This window comes from Spermophilus citellus (genome assembly GCF_964194105.1).
Source record: "Spermophilus citellus genome assembly, chromosome: 9".
Taxonomy (NCBI): Eukaryota; Metazoa; Chordata; class Mammalia; order Rodentia; family Sciuridae; genus Spermophilus; species Spermophilus citellus.
In genome coordinates, this window is record NC_138191.1 from 59,352,656 (window position 1) to 59,369,894 (window position 17,239).

At 35.1% G+C, this 17,239-nt stretch overlaps 1 protein-coding gene across 1 annotated transcript in view; it reads right to left on the bottom strand.

Annotated features, from left to right (window-relative positions):
* EPHX4 (epoxide hydrolase 4) overlaps positions 1 to 17,239 on the bottom strand; it is a 40,016-nt gene that overhangs the window by 20,153 nt on the left and 2,624 nt on the right. Inside the window, exons 2-4 of the mRNA XM_081307801.1 lie at positions 16,746 to 16,831; positions 7,413 to 7,570; positions 4,540 to 4,668 (exon numbers count right to left, since the gene is read on the bottom strand). Coding sequence (XP_081163927.1) covers positions 4,540 to 4,668; positions 7,413 to 7,570; positions 16,746 to 16,831 — 373 coding nt within the window. The remainder of the gene's footprint in view (positions 1 to 4,539; positions 4,669 to 7,412; positions 7,571 to 16,745; positions 16,832 to 17,239) is intronic.

Below are 17,239 nucleotides of genomic sequence, written 5' to 3' on the forward strand. Positions count from 1 at the left end.
GTATATTTCTCTTTAGAACAATTTCTATGTATTTTACTTTATCATAAGTATTTCTACTATTTAGAAAACTTACAGAACTTTAAGTAAAAAAAACAAAAAACAAAACAACAACAAAAAACAACAACAACAAAAAAAACCCCAACAAGTTCCACTGTATGAAGTCTCAGAGGAAAAAAGGGAGTCTAAACATTGTTTTTGCTCCAGGTAATTATCAGTCACCTAACATTTTTCTTAGGAATTCCTAGTTATGTAATTTCACAATGATAAAAGTTTTTCCTTTCTAACTGATTTGAATTGAACATCTTATTCATTTGCCCTCAAAAGCAACTGAAGAATTTCTTATAACTTTATTCACATACCTAGAAAAGCCATTCAATGAATATTTCACTATTTACTGTGTGCCATAGAATTTAGCAGCGAACAAGACAGAAAAGGTCCCTAAGAGCAAAGAAATTGTACAGTAAATAGCAAATACTTAAAAGATCACTTTAGAGAGTAAGAATGACACAAAGAAAATAAAACAAGTAATCATATTAGAGTGATGGTAGGATCAGGTGGAGGGACTCTCAGTAGAGGTGGTCAGAGAAGGCCTCTCTGGAGATGTGATATATAGGCTGTGTACTGATGAATGATAAAAAGGAAAGCGCTAGGAGGAGCATTCAGGAACAGCAAATAAGTCCTGGACTTAGAATATGCAAGCAGCAGAAAGAAGGCCAGAGTGGCAGGTGTGCAGTGAAGGAGGGGAAGGGAGCATGAGATGAATCGGAAAGAAAAACAGAAATCTGATCAGGTAGGACTGAAGTGGCAAGAATTTTTTTAAGTGCTTTGGGGGAAATACTGAAGTTTTAAACTGGGAGTAATATGATGATATATATTACAAATATATACTCATTGGCTATTGTGCACTATACTTTCATTTTCCTTCCTATAAAGGTCATTCTTTTCTTATTTTGTAACTATATTCAACATGGGTGGAGTTTTTAAAAATATAATTTTAAATGTACCACTGTTATGCTAGACTTTTTGTAAAGCCATCACTGAACAAGATTTATTCACTCCTGCATTAACAGAGATCAATACAATTAAAAGAAAAAATAAGGCATGTTACTCGAAACCCTATATTGACCTGATGGGATAGAAACTGTGATCGATAAAATAGTTCCAGAAATTTTCCAAATATCTTTTTGCTGAAATCACCAATTACAGTTCATCTAAGTAGCACATCCACCAAAATAAAATTTACTTTAGGATCCCGATCAACTGGACAGGTATGTACTATGACTTCTCCCCATTTCAACTGAGGAAAAAAAAAAAAAAAAGGAATCTCTGTTAATTTGAATACTAAGTAACCATCCTACTGTACCTCAACAGAGTTAGGTCAATTGCATATATATATAAAATTCAATGCTTACATTTAAAATATATAGTATTTATGTGGTCATTGCTGTTACTTTCTTCCTCACTTGTTTGAGGAAGAAATAAAAATATGTTGATCTGAATTTTGCTTCCTAAAGGCTGTTATGAGTCTTAGCAGTACTTGAGCCTCAGAAAAATCTAACAAGGGTAAAGAGGACAATAATATAATCTTTGCCGAAACCAAATAAAAATGTGCCTGGACATTGTTCACAGGTTGTTAATCACTATTAAGACTTTAGAGAGTTGTCTTTAAAGCAAAAGTTCTTAAAGAGTAGTTCATATGGGATCTCCAAGATCCTTTTAGAGTATCTAGGTGGTCAAATAAACTTTGTAACAATGCTAAGATATTATTTGTTTTTTTTTTTCCACTGTATTGAAATTTGCACCATGGTACAAAAGCCATGGTGGATAAAGTCACTGCTGTCTTAGGACAAATCAAGGTGCAGGCACTAAAAAATACTACTAGTTGTATTCTTCACCACTGAACACTTGTAGTAAATAAATTAATTAATTTAATTAAGTGCCAGTTCCACTTAATGGGTTTTGATGAAATAGGAAAAATTATTAATTCTATTAGATTGGACTTTTAAGCATACATCTTTTTAATATTACATGTGATGAAATAGAAAGTACACACAGAGTAGTTGTGTTGTATACCCAATATAATGCTGTCTCAAGGAAAAGTATGTTTGCAATTGCTTGAGTTAGTGAGTTGAATTAGCACTTTTTTTAAAAAAATATAACACATTTTTACTTGAAAGAAGGACAAACTGTCCTCACTGAAACATGAGTATTTGGCAAATAATTTCTTGAAAATTAACAAAATAAGTCTGTTCACTTCAAGGAAAACCATCAGCAGTATTTTTTTTTTTTTTACCATTGATAAAATTCAAGCTTTCAAGTGAAAATTAGACTTTTGGAAAGCTTACACCTACTACTGAGGGCTTAACAGTTTTGCAATACTAAAGATTTTTTGTTTGTTTGTTTTGGCACTGGGGATTGATCCCAGGGCCTTTACCACTGGGCTACATTGCCAACCCCTTTTATTTTTTATTTTAAGACAGCATCTCACTGAGTTGCTGAGGCTGGCCTGGAACTTGCCATCCCCTTGCCTCAGCCTCCTGAGTTGCTGAGATTACAGATGTGAGCCATTATGCTAGGCTTAAAGGATTTTTTTTTTTTTTTTTTTTTTTTTTTTGGCAGGAGGTACTGGGGATTGAATGCAGGGATGCTTAAACACTGAGCCACATCCCCAGCCCTTTTTATTTTGAGACAGGATCTTGCTAAGTTTCTTAGGGCCTTACTTAGTTGCTGAGGCTGTCCTTGAACTTGCAATACTCCTACCTTAGTCTCTGGAGATGCTGGGTTTACAGGCACGTGCCACCATGCCCAGCTTAAAGGATTTTCCTGATGAGACTGGAGTGATGTTAATGGATGTGATTTTTTGATATTACATAATGAAATGTGTCCACTTATTGAAGATCTGCCTAACTCTCAGAACCAATATCTTCCAATGCATGATGATACAAGATTATGCATAGATAAAAGTTCTATTCAAAGTGCTAGAGAAAGACAGACACAGTGGTGGTACATGTTTGCAATCCCAGCTACTTGTAAAGTTGAGGAAGGAGGATCACAAATTTGAGGCCTTTACAATTCAGTGAGACCCTGACTCATAAAAAGGGCTGGGGACATAGCTCAGAGGTAGAGCATCCTACGTTCAGTCCCCAGCATCAAAACCACTAAAAGGTGCTGAGAGAGTAGTGGATGTTAATGTAACAGAATATGAAAAGATTCTTTTCATGCTATCATATTCCAGATTCCTAACCTTCAAGAAACCACCAGTTTTGATGTTGAAGTATGTAGTATTAAGGAAGAAGATCTACAGTTATCTGAAAAGGCTATTAAAATATTCCTCCCTTTTCCAGTTACAAATCTGAGGCCACATTTCTTCAATTTGAACAACATATTGCAACAGATTGAATGAAGGCACAGATATGAGAAAGCAGCTGTCTTCCACTAAGCAAAAATATAAAGAAATTTGCAAAAATTTTAAAACAGTAACTTTCTTCACTAAAATTTTGTTTTGTGTAGTTAGTAGTTTTAGACTAACTAGAAGGCTGTAATTAGTTTTCATTAAAATATGCTATTTATGTTAGCATGTAATAGGGTTTTAAAATGAATTAATACCTAATTATTTTAAAAATTTGTCAGTTTTAAGTTCTTTACAGTGACTATTACAGATAAAACCTATATAAACAATTGTATTGGGATCTTTAATAATTTTAAGAGTATAAAGAATGAATGGGGGGCTGGGGATGTGGCTCAAGCGATAGCGCGCTTGCCTGGCATACATGTGGCCTGGGTTCAATCCTCAACACCACATACAAACAAAGATATTGTGTCCGCCGAAAAAGCTAAAAAAAAAATATTTAAAAAATTTCTCTCTCTCTCGCTCTCTCTCTGAAAAAAAAAAAAGAATGAATGGGAATGAAATGGGAATGAAATTGACCAAATTACATTTCACGTGTACACATGAAAATATATAACAACAAATATCACTGTAAATATAATTATAATGTACTAATTTTAAAAGTTAAAAAATAAAAAGTAGTCCTGGGACTAAAAATTTGAGAGTTGCTGCTTTAGGGCTGGGGGTGTGGTTCAGTGGTAAAGTGCTTGCCTAGGTTTCCATCCTGGGGTTCCACCCCCAGCCCTGAACAAAATATTAAATAATATAAAAATAGAGAGAATTACTGCTAAAGAATACTTTATTTCTAATAGCCAAAGGAGTCAGATAAGAGAATTTGTTTCTAGGCTGTCAGGATTCATTACTTTCAAAGTAATGTCACTGCATTTTCCCCATTATCCCTCTCCAAGTACAGTAAAAATTTTTCCAAAAAGGAATAAAAATATGCATGCAAATAGGAAGTTAAATATTCTTAGGTCCTTCAGGAAGATTTCAAACCAAGGTATCTGACACTGTCATGTGCTATCATGGCTCAGTCATATAATTTTTAAAAGATTATGTTAACCAAAGTTTTCTGTTCTTAATCCAAACTGTCAGAGACAATAGCAACTTATTACATTAGCAGAGATGTCTTAATAAAAACTCAAACTCACCTGTAAATACATTTGGATGAGGAAAGTTAATAACAACAAGCTTCATCACCATTTCAGGATAACAGATGGCAATGAGCCAGGCAATCATGCCTCCCCAGTCATGACCAATCAGAACACACTTGCTATACCCTGTGATGGAGGAAATAATGTTGACATCCTTGAAAAGAAACAGGTGGGTGCATCGTTGCGTCACATAACACAGTTATACTTCTGAAACTACTCTTTCTACTCTCCCACCCTATGTATCCTATAAATTATGCACTTTCATATATATTTTGAGCTCAGTGGTTCCAAAATTTGTCTGTATATCGGAATTACCTAGCCAGATTTTTAGAAAATTTAGTTGCTTAGGCCTCCACTCTAGATCTACAAATTTAGAATTTCTCCCAGGAATCTACATTTAAAAAAAAAAAAAAAAAAGGTCTGAAATAGCCAGCTCAGCTCTGGTCTTATGGAGCTAAATATGGAAGTCATGATAAAGACTGCACATAATTAGATCATAAACAAGATTATTTGGGTTAGTTTTTGAATGCTGAGAAGTTACTAGTTATACTAAAGTCATAAATGACTCATTGATGTCCAACTTACAAACATTTATTTTCAAGAATTATCTATTTTCTTTATCTTCACAAATCCAATGTTACAACTAAACAGTAAAAAAAAAAGTCATTAATTTGGAAGTGTGAAGTCAAACTGAATTATTGGAAAGTCTTAGTTATACCATCAATTATATACAGTCATGCACATGACTATATATAAGCTCAAATTTGTGACAATTTTGGAACCATTGAGCTCCATCAATGGCAGGCTACATATATGATGGTAGTTCCATAAGAACATAGTAAAGTTGAAAATTTCTTGTCACCTAGTGACATAGCTGTTCTATTGTAGCCCTGTGTTTGTGGAGATACTGGTAGACAAACCTGTGCTCTCAGTCATATGAAAGTACTGCAGCACAATCAATCATGTATGGTACATAACACTTGACAACAATAGTAAATGACCATGTTACGGGTTCATATACTTACTATACTTTTAATCATTATTTTAGAATAGACCCTAATTATAAACAAAAAATGATTGAAAAACAATATGCTGTCTTATGCTGGCAGCAGCTTTATATGTCTTGTGTATGTCACAACTCTTAATTGCATTACGAGGCCATGTTAAGTGATTGACCTATGCCCTCTACGTTTCTGGAATTACACTCTGATATTTGCACAAAGACAAAACTGTCTATGATGTATTTCTCAGAATGTATCGCAGCATGAATTGGCATGCGACTATATAAATTTTTATGTAATCATTATAGTAGTATGAAGAAAGTTAAATTATTTAAAAAATTTTTTTAGTTATACATGGACACAATATCTTTATTTTGTTTATTTATTTTTATGTGGTGCTGAGGATCGAACCCAGGGTCTCACACGTGCGAGGTGAGCACTCTACCACTGAGCCACAACTCCAGCCCTTGAAGTAAGTTAAATTATTAATAGAGACTTCTACAGGATTGCTCTTATACTAATGGATAAGAATCATTTGTAATTTATTCCTGGAGTACTTAAAATTGATTCTTTCAAGTATTTCTCACCATTACTACACTAACATACACACACACAAAACCTCTATTTATATTGATTTGGCTAGAAAATTTGTGATGACAAGTTTAGGCCAGATCAGAATTATTACAAAATCTAAATGAAATACAGCTGTTCAAAAATCATCATCTGAAAATATAGCTATTTTATTATACTTAGACTCAATAATAACATGTTGTACACCATGTAACATGCATGTTGATACCTTAGACCCCATCCAATTTTTTTTCTTCTCTAAAAATACTTGTCTGATCTATTCTGTTATTAGATTATTGTAGGAAAGACCTTTGATCTCATGGTGTTTTTCTCTATGTTGTTTCCATTAACATACTGATGGTAACATCTGGGTTTTAGTCAAAGGAAATGTAGTAGATTAGATTATTGCCTTCTCCTTACTGCCACAAAAGCAAGTATACTTTCTTGACCTTTGATGTTAAACTTAGACATGTGATTTGCTTTTTTTGTGTGTGTGTGTGGCTTGACCTGATTTTGCATTCTACCATAAAAATTGCATGTGCTATACTTTTATATATCATGCTTTAGCCAATCGGCTGTTAATAGAAACTTGAAATATGCTTGTGCAGCTGGACTCAGACTCTTGCCACTTCTACCACTGCCAGGAGAAGATTCCTCCACCCCTGCACCTGTCCTTGGCTACCTCCCAGCCCAGCTCAGAGAGAAACCAGTCCCAGGTGGACCTGCAGCCTGAGGCACAGACCAAGAGAGATCTAGCTACAGTTGACCTGCAGATCCCTAAACAGGAATAAATTACTATGGCTGTTTGTCACTGAGTTTAGGTGGTTATACAATATTATTGTGATATTCCCTGATCAATTCAAGAGAGGTAATGCAAGTGCTTCTACATCTTATAATATTTATAATATTTTAATAAATATTTAAGTGTGAGCTATGAAGGTGTGAGCTCAGGAATCAAAATTTCAATAATATAGTTCTGAAAATAATAAACAGTATGCATTAGATCTATTTATTTCCCTACCAGACAGCATCTTCCTCCTCTTAGTTCCCCAAAGGAAGAGAAGAAAGGTCTATTTGTAATAACAAATTTGAAAGTTATTCGTGACTGTTTATTCATGATGCATTATTTTAAATTTCTTGTATAAATATTTCAGGCTATATACCCCAAATCAAGGTGACAGGATCCAGATAAAAGCTAGGGTAGATGGAAAACACATCCTCCCAAGAACTCATCAACTTGCAATTTGTTGAATGTTAGTCCCTTAAAAAGAATTAATATATATTTTTAAACTAACCTACCTAAGGAGTCCAAAATATCCTTTATATCTGTAATTAGACAGTCTAATTTATAATTGTCTCGATGGCTGGGAGCATCTGTTTCTCCATAGCCTCTCAAATCCAGGGCGACAACTCTATATTCACTTTTAAATTCCCTCAGTTGGTAACGCCAAGAATACCTGCAGGGAAAAGGAAACATTAAAAATACCCTATTAAGTAATACAAAGAGTAGAATTAGCCAGGTGAGTGCCTGAAGGTTCTCACAGCTACTTGGGAGACTGAGACAGGAGGGAGGATAGTTTAAGCCCAGAAGTTTGAGGCCAGGCTGGATAACATAGTGAGACTTCATCTCAGAAATGAACAGTAACATTAAAGATTTACTAAGTGGAAACTTTAAGAATTCTTAAAAAAAATATATATATATATAGTTTTAGATGGATACAATGCCTTTATTTTATTTTTATGTGACGCTAAGGATCAAACCCAGTGCCTTCCATATGCAAGGTGAGTACTCTACCACTGAGCTACTAAGCCCAGCCTCACTGAGCTGTAACCCCAGCCCAAGAATTCTTATTTTGAAAAAGGTTACATAGTTGCCTATCAGCAGGAAAAAGAGAACCTTGTGAAAAGGAAGCACTGGGGATCTTCATTATAGCTATTTTATCCTTTACTAGCTCCAGTAGGTTAGAACAATATACCAGTATTTACAGAAACTACAAAATATCAGTTATTAAAATTGACTTATATATATATATATACACAAATATACATATATTTAATCAATTTTCTAAGTATTTCCTAATATCAGGGAATCTGTACTAAGAGCAGTTAGTTAATTTACAGCCTGAATTTCTAGACAGAATAAATAGATTATAAAATTTTAAAATAATGTAGAAGAAAAGATGAGCTTGAAAGTTTTACCAAAATATCTAAATACTTATCCTGCCTAGGACTCTGGTAGAGTAAGGTAAACAAAATACTTTCATATTGCAGAACCATTTTCCTAGATGATATTTATTTCCCTCTAAAGCAGATTTTACTCACCTTACTCCACTGTCAAATAGGGCTTAGTGTTTTCAGTAACTATAACACAGTGGATGAAAAAATACAAAGGTTAAAACAAAAATTGTCACTGAAAGAATCCAATAGAACAACGATTTAAGGCCAATTCCTGCTTGCCAAAGTAAAATGCTGTGGAGGATCCTAGACTATGAGGATAATCAAAATATTTAACCATGAAAATGAGCCAGCACTGACCAGTTAGAATGACTATAGTGCTGCAGACAAATCCTGGAGGCCTCTGCTGAGTCAGACATTCCCCCTGTTCTTGATCATGAAGGACAGAATTAATTGAAAAATATAGATACCCGGGAGTTTTTATTTCTCAAATAAGCAAAGTTATTTTAGATAACAGCTATGAAAAAAAGAGATTTTTTAAAAGTGACTCATTATGTTATGAAACTCAAAATAAGTATTTTTAAAAGAGCATCTGCATGCACATCTGTTCATGAAAACACAGTAAAAAAAAGTATTTGACACAAGCCAAATGGGAGATTATTCTCTGAAAATACTTTTTGAGTGCATTAGACAAGCAAACACAGGGATAGACACAAGATTATAAACCAGCAGTGAGAAGGAAACTGCAATATGAAGTGACATCAAGCAGTTAGGCCCATTTAACAAGTCAATCACTTACATTAATAGATAAGACTATCAGGAAGGGGGTCAGACACACATTTGGAATTAAGAATAGATATAGAACCTCTGAACAATTACTACGATTTCTATGACGTGTGGAAAATCTGCAAATACACTGACATTTAAGATGAATTTGAAAATGTTAAGAGACAGCATCTTTTTTGGCTAGGCCATAGTAATCTTTTTTAAAATATTTTTTTAGTTATACATGGACACAATATCTTTCTTTTGTTTATTTATTTTTATGTGTTGCTGAGGATAGAACCCAGTGCCTCACATGTGCGAGGCAAGCTCTCTGCCACTGAGCCACAACCCCAGCCCTCCATAGTAATCTTGTTAATCTTATCTCTGGGTTGTAACAGACAAATGAAGCAGTTTGCTTCCTTAAAGATTTTTGTATGTCAACACACATGATTTTATTATTTTCTCACTTGCCTTTATTATAATTTTGAATTGAATTCTTATCTTTATAAATAAATCCCAACTCTTCCTTCTTTATGATCTCTCCTAACAAATCAATAATGTTCTGCAGATTTAACCTCTTAAATATTTATGTAATCACTCCTCCCATCCATCCTGCTATGAATACCTTAAATCAGGCATCTATTTATGCAGCAGCCTATTGATTGGTCCGTGTCCATTTCATTCCCCTCAGCTGTCTCTTCTACAAAATCAAAATGATACAGCAAAAACACAAATGGTCTTATGTCATTGCCCTGCTTAAAGATTTTTTTGTGACTCCTTTTTATTAATAACATGAAGCCCAAGCTCATTACCCTGGAAGACCAAACCTTTAAGATTTGACAATTGCCCAGTTTTCTAGACTGATTATTTTTCACTCATTCTCTGTCACATGCTTTATAATAAAAAGAGCTGACATCCACATCATTCTTATTATGTACCAGGCACAATTTTATGTGCCTTCAAATGTGGTAATGTTGATATTCAAAATGATACTATGAAGTAGGTATTATTATCCCCACTTTACAGATGAAGAGTCAAAGGCACAGCAAGGTTAATTGAAATGCCAAAGGGCACAAGGTTAGCAAGTAGGACAACCAGGATTCAAACTTAGGTAGTCTGGCCTCAGAGTACACATTGTGCTGCCCCTGCAGCCTTAAGCAGCTATGGTGAACACACATGGGTACTGTGTTTTGCTTTTATGGCTTTAGTTCATAAAAAACATTGGGATGGGGGCTGGGGTTGTGGCTCAGCAGTAGAGTGCTTGCCTAGCACGTTTGAGACCTTGGGTTTGATCCTCAGCCTCACATAAAAGTAAATTAATAAAAAATAGGTATTGTGTACAACTACAACAAAAAATTAAAATATTAAAAAAAAACACATTGGGATGATATTTGTCTGAAATACCATTCCTCCCCACCATCCCTTTATTATCCCAGGATCCCTTACTCTCACTTCTCAGTTAACTCTTCCTCACATTGGACATGTTCTCTTCCAGGGGATATCCTAGGCTGCCTCCTTTACAGGGTGGCTTGGGTGTCCCTTTCTGTATTTTCACACTTGTATTTCACTCCTCAGTGAACTGGGCACATGTTATATAATGATCTGTTCACAGCTGGCTCTTCTACTCAATTGTGAGCTCCCTGTGTTGTCTGCAAGTGCTTAATAAAGATTTATTGAATAAGCCAAACAACAAACTAATGGAACACTGAATAATGGTAGTACTAGAAATGTCAATGTTCAATAAGACTTCTGTCCCGTTCAAATCTTAAGACAATGACAGCTAAAAGGCTAATATTCTTGGTGGGGAATTTATACTCAATTTTTATTAAATGTGCATTGTTTAAATATCTTAAGTATTGACATCTTCATTTAAAATTCATTTAAGGATTTTAAGGTAAAGTTTTGATTCACTGAGCAAAATTCCACATAAATTGCATTAGAGATCACGCATTGCAGTACCTGGATATCGTTGAAATTGCATAAAAAAGAACCTGGTATGGTGGCACACATCTGTATTCTCACCTACTTGGGAGGCTGAAGTAGGGGATCACAAGTTCAAGGCCAGATTCAGCAACTTAGCGAGACCTTGTCTCAAAATAATATATAAACAGGAATGGGATGGGGATGGGGTTGTGGCTCAGTGGTAGAGGCGCTTGCCTGGCACATGTGAGGCATTGGGTTCTATCCTCAGCACCACATAAAAATAAGTAAACAAACAAAATAAAGGTATTGTGCCCATCTAATATATATATATATAAAAGATGGGCATATCTAAATATATATATATATATTTTAAAAAGCCATGGGAGCTGGTATGGTGGTGCATGCCTATAATCCCAGAGGCTTAGAAAACTGAGGCAGGAGGATTGCAAGTTCAAAGACAGCCTCAGCAACTTAATGAGGGTCTAAGCATCTTAGTGAGACCCTAACTCAAAATAAAATATAAAAAGGGCTGAGGATGTGACTCAGTGATTAAGCACCTCTGGGTTTGATCCTTGGTTCAAAAAAAAAAAAGTGTGGTGGTAGGAGGGCTGGGGATGTAGCTCAGTGGTAAAGCACTCTTGAGTTCCAATTCCCAGTAATGAAAAGTAAATAAATAAATAAATAAAACCAAGCACATCTATTGGTGCTATTAACAATGAATAGAGCCAAGCCGTACCCTAAATAATTCTAAGAAATAGGGTAACTGCATATTTTAATAAATTACAAAATAATATTTAAATGTTCTCTTCCTGGAATTCAAAAATAATAACACATTAGCCTTAAACTGAAAAAGAAATCACATCAGTGATAGACTAATGAGCATGTCATTCATATGAAATAAATATATACAACCCCTTTAATACAGGAATGAGACATATTACAAAATCAGTAACTGAAACATTATAAACAAAACTATTTTCATTCATATTGTCTTTTTTCTGGTAGCTTTAGGTAATAGCAGTAGCCACTGAGGGTTAAAAAAAAAAAAAGCCTCTTTCCCAGTTATTACTCTTAACATAAGGAGGGCTCAGCCTCTCTTGGGTTACCAGGTTGGCCCCTCTTAGGTTAAACATCCATTTCCTCTTCATAGAGAAAGGCCGTGACACTCGGCCTCTGTGCTCAGCCATCTGCCAGAGAAGCCTTCTCTTGCCTCAGCTCTTGAATGATGACGCATTCCATACAGCTGGGGTTGAAGATGGCTCACAGAAATTGCCTGGGTCAGCTCAAAATATTTTTAAAAGAGATGCAAATTGAGGTAAAGAGAGTGGGAGAAAAATTGTCTTTGACAAACAGCCTTATTTGGGGCTAATTTAGCTAAAATTCTCACAGATGTGTATCTTCTTTGATATTTTCTTTAGAGTTTCAGGAAGAAGACTCAGGGTTTTATTTTTTTCTGAGTACCATGTAATAGTATACATTAAACATCACCATTTCTCAATAGCTATTCTCAGGAAATGATGACAAATGTAGACTATACATTATATTTGTATGGTGCTTTTCTGTTTAAAAAGTACTTTCACACACATTACTAATAAATGATTGTTTTGTTTTTATTGTATCAAATATTCCTGACCTAAAAATTTATAATTTATAAATTTATAATTTCTTGAGTAGTTAGGCAAAACTTAATTAAAAGAGATATAACATTTACATTTATATTTACAATATAAATTTAAATTGGTTTAAAATGCCATGCATAAAGGTTTTCTTTTCTCTTTTGGCTTTTAAAAGAAGAAAAGTTTTGTCTTAAAACATAAATCTTAGAATCTTGTCCTAAATTCTAAGGTTGGAACTCACTGGATCCTATAATGGGTCATAGTGGCATTTTGACTGGAAGGAAGGATAGAATGAACATCACATGAAAGTCTTGGCTTAAGGTATAACATACTCAGAGATATTTGATTATCACATGGGCAATTTCCATGTAGTTAGTTCAGAACTCTCCCTGAAAAACCAGGTAGCTTTCAGACTAATGGTAAGTAAAGTTCAATGAACTCAATATGGTCTATCTGAGTAATTCAGTTATCTGGGTTTATTGTTCTTCTTTTAAATTATAGGAAGGCTTTTTCTGGAATAACAGTAGATTTGATGGATAGAAGGGGCTTGTTTCTATCTGTAATGTACATATAATTCCTACTCGATGGGTCTTTAAAATGAAAAGATCTCTAGTAGCTTTTTGAAAAATCAACCATTCCTCACAACAAAAGCCCATTTGGACAGATCCAAGATTTGACTTTGCTGGAGCAAAGGGGGCTGATGTGCTAGACTCCCTCCCATTCACTGAAGGTCCTAGACATATACTCTCCTGTTTTGCAAATGGGCTCTCACAGGAGTAAATAATGGGACAATGCTGTGAAAAAAATGTGCAAAAAATTATTATCTCTTAAGATAAAACAGAGAGCATCTATTGTTCTGTATGAAATCAGTACCACTGCCATTCTCCAGGACTCTTTGAAACAATTACCAAGTGGTTGAAGTGGTTGGAGGCTCACTTTTATCTTCATGTAGATTGTTCCACATGAAAAAAGGTAAAATTCCAGTAAGGAAAAGAACATGGAAAAGCATTGGAATAAATACTGCCTCTTTTTATATCATGAATTTTATTTAGATTGGTGATTTAAAATGTTAAAGTAAGATATTCTTTCATTTTTGGTTGGCTTTTAAACACTCTTGAATGTTTGCATAAAGTGTAAAATGAGAAGGCTGAGAATCCGTGAGTGTTATCAGATCATTATCATTCCTATAGACTGAGGGCAAGCAGCAGACATTAGTTCTACTGCCCATTATTTCAGAAGGGTAGCTATGAAGCTTAATGGAAAAGATAAATGCAAAAACACTTGGAAGAGTATTTGGGACATGGTGAATGCTCTGTAAATGTTAACTATCATCATTGTCATCACCAGAATTAGAATATTATACATCTCCACATGAGTGAATGAGAATGAAGGATGAAAATGAACACTTACTGAGTATTCTCTGGGACCATGTGAAAGGGCTTGCACATATTTTGACTCTATTCTCACAACATCTCTGCAAGATTATTATAAACGATTGTGCAGGATTCTGTAGTTATGTTACTCTGGGCAGATTTGACTAATGCTTCTAAGTAACATTTTACTGTGAGCCAGTCATGTCATGTACTCCACGAGGCAAGTCCACATGCACCTGCTTGAATTGCACTGGGAACTGTTCCTACCACTTAATTACGTTGTTTCCAAATGGAAAAACAGACTATAAGACATGTTTGCTTATTCAGCTACTCCAGACAGGAAAAAAAATCTTCATGAAGAGGAAGTCTTCTCAGAAAGAGGTCTTTGCCATCCTCCATTCCTTTCTTTAATTCCTAATTCTTCCTAGAACACTAACAACCTCTCAATGCCTTTGTTCATGGAGTCCCTTTCATTCATAAAATATTCACTAAATTGTCTAAAGGTAATATTCCTTTCAGAGCTAGATGCATTTTACATCAGGACTTTGGGTGGCACAGAATCTTTAAAACTCTAAAAGAGGTAAAGAATTTGAAATGGTGGGATTCTAGGTATTATGAGACACTATAGGAGAAATTTGGGGACATGTTGTTGTCCCAGAACTTTCAAAAGACACCACATAACTGGGCACGGTGGCGCATGCCTATAATCCCTCAGCGGCTCTGGAAGCTGGGGCAGGAGGATTTCGAGTTCAAAGCCAGCCTCGGCAAAAGCGAGGCATTAAGCAACTCAGTGAGACTGTCTCTAAATAAAATACAAAATAGGTCAGCGGGTCTGGATGAGTGGCTCACCGTTCCTGAGTTCAATCCCTGGTTCAAAAACAAAAACAAAACACCAGATAGGATACCTTTGAGTCAACTTGGAGAGTAAATTTTTTTTCATGTATTTCTTGACCTATTTAGTTCATGAATGATCTGAAGATCAGAGCCCTGCACCATCAAAAACTGGTTTCACCACTTTGATATCCACCATCTCTTTTAAAGATGCTCATTAAAAAGAAAATTTAATTAGTTTTGCTTCCATCTGTATTTACTTGGCTCTATAAAATCACAGAGAACAGAAAATTTCCCCCTAGGTAACTGTAATGGTCTGAATATGTACTGCAAAATTAATATGCTGAAACTTGATTGCCAAAGAGATCTTATCAAGAGAGGCCTTTAAGAGGTGATTAAGTCATGAGAGCAGAGTTCTCATAAATGATATTAGCAACCTTATAAAAGGGTCAGTGGGAACTAGCAAGGCCCTTTTTGTCCTTCCAACCTTCCTCCATGTGAGAACAAAGCATTTGGCCCCTCTCCTCTGGAGGACACAGCAACAAGGCACCATCTTAAAAGCAGAGACTGGGCCTTAACCAGACACTGAAGCTGCCAGTGCCTTGATTTTTAACTTCCCAGCCTCCAGAACCATGGAAGACAAATTTCTGTTCTTTATAAATTACTTAGTCTTGGGTATTTTGTTTTAGTAGCACAAATAGACTAATATAGTAACTACTAACTGTTCATTTTTGGTGCTAGGTTTTCTTCTTAATATGAAATATTTAGGTCTTCAATTTATCCTGCATTCACATGAGCCAATGACTTCAGGCATAGGAAATCATTTATATTAAGTTTCCACAGGTCCTCTTTTCTCTGCCTTCTCCCCACTCCAAGTTTCACTAAACACTTCCTGATAAGAAATGCTCCAAGCCTTTTGTTTGTTTAAAGTCTCCTTTTCCCTACCCAGTGTTGTATTTTGTCTACAATAGATATTTCATAAAAATATTGTTTTGTAACTATTTCAGAAATTTGAAAAATTAAAAGATACCTTTTTTAATCTTCAAAAAAAATTAAGTATTCTCCTTTTCCTTCTTCTTTTTTGAATGGGGGATTGAACCCACTGAGCTATATCTCCAGCCCTTTTTATTTTTATTTTGAGACTCCGTCTCACTAAGTTGCTAAGACTCGTCTCAGACTTTTGATCCTTTTGCCTCAGCCTCCTGAGTTACTGGGATTATAGGCATGTGCCACCATGTGTGGCACACGTATGTAGGTGTCTTTAGGAGGAAAACCATTGCTGTGAATCAGGAATATTCAGAAATGATCTCTCTGGGCAAATAACTGTAGATTAGGGTGTATCAAAAGTTATCATAGTAAAATGATTCTATGGTATAAATGTGGGGCTTTTAAGATGAGAAATCTGAATCTCAGTGGCTCAGGAGGCTGAGGCAGGAGGATCACAAGTTAGAAGCCAGCCTCAACAACTTAGTGAGACCCTGCTTCAAAATGAAAAAGAAAAAGAAAAATGATAATGAGGGGCTAGGGTTGTGGCTCAGTGGTAGAGCACTTGCTTAGCATGTGTGAGGCACTGGGTTCTATCCTAAGCACCACATAAAATATAAATAAAATAAAGGTATTGTGTCCATCTACAACTAAAAAAAATCTTTAAAATAAAAAAATGATAATGACAGATCTGCCTTCATAGTGGGATTAATGCCATTATGTAAAGAGGAGTTCATCCCCTTTTGCCTCCCTGACCTACCACCTTCTACCATGTGATGACACAACAAGAAAACCCTCATAAGTGCCTTGATTTTGGACTTGCCAGAATCTAGACGTATAAGAAAATTAACATCTGTTCATTATACATTACCCTACCCGGTCTGTGGCATTCTGACATAGCAGCACAAAGTCGACTAGGCCAATAAGACAAGTCTTAATGCAAAAGAAAAAGTTGGTAGGTTTACCAGAATTCTGGAAATCCATGAAGCAGTAGCATAAGTGGTTTGCCTCTTTCTCCAGCAGCAACATAGTGAAATCTTAACCCAGAATCCTAAAAATGGAAAGCATGAAATTTTAGTGATGTTTGGTGTTGATTGTCAAACTAATACATTTAATATTTCCTTCATTTAAAAATATTTGAATTAACATCAAGAAATAAAATAAATATCATTAATTTACAAAAAAACCCCATGATCTATCAATAGGATAAGTGGACTTATTCACTTTTGCCTACATTCCCTTCACAGTATCTTCCCTTCTCATTTTTAGTATAAGGTCAATTTATGTATTTTGAGCATCTGAAGCCATGTCACAATTTGTAACTTTCATTTATTGATGTGTCACACTTCATCTCACTCAAATTCTGCAGGATATGTCTGATCTGTGGAATTCTGATCTGAATTGATAATCCTGCCAAGTTTACCTCCGAGTCATGTACTTTTCTCAGCTTGCCTGTCAA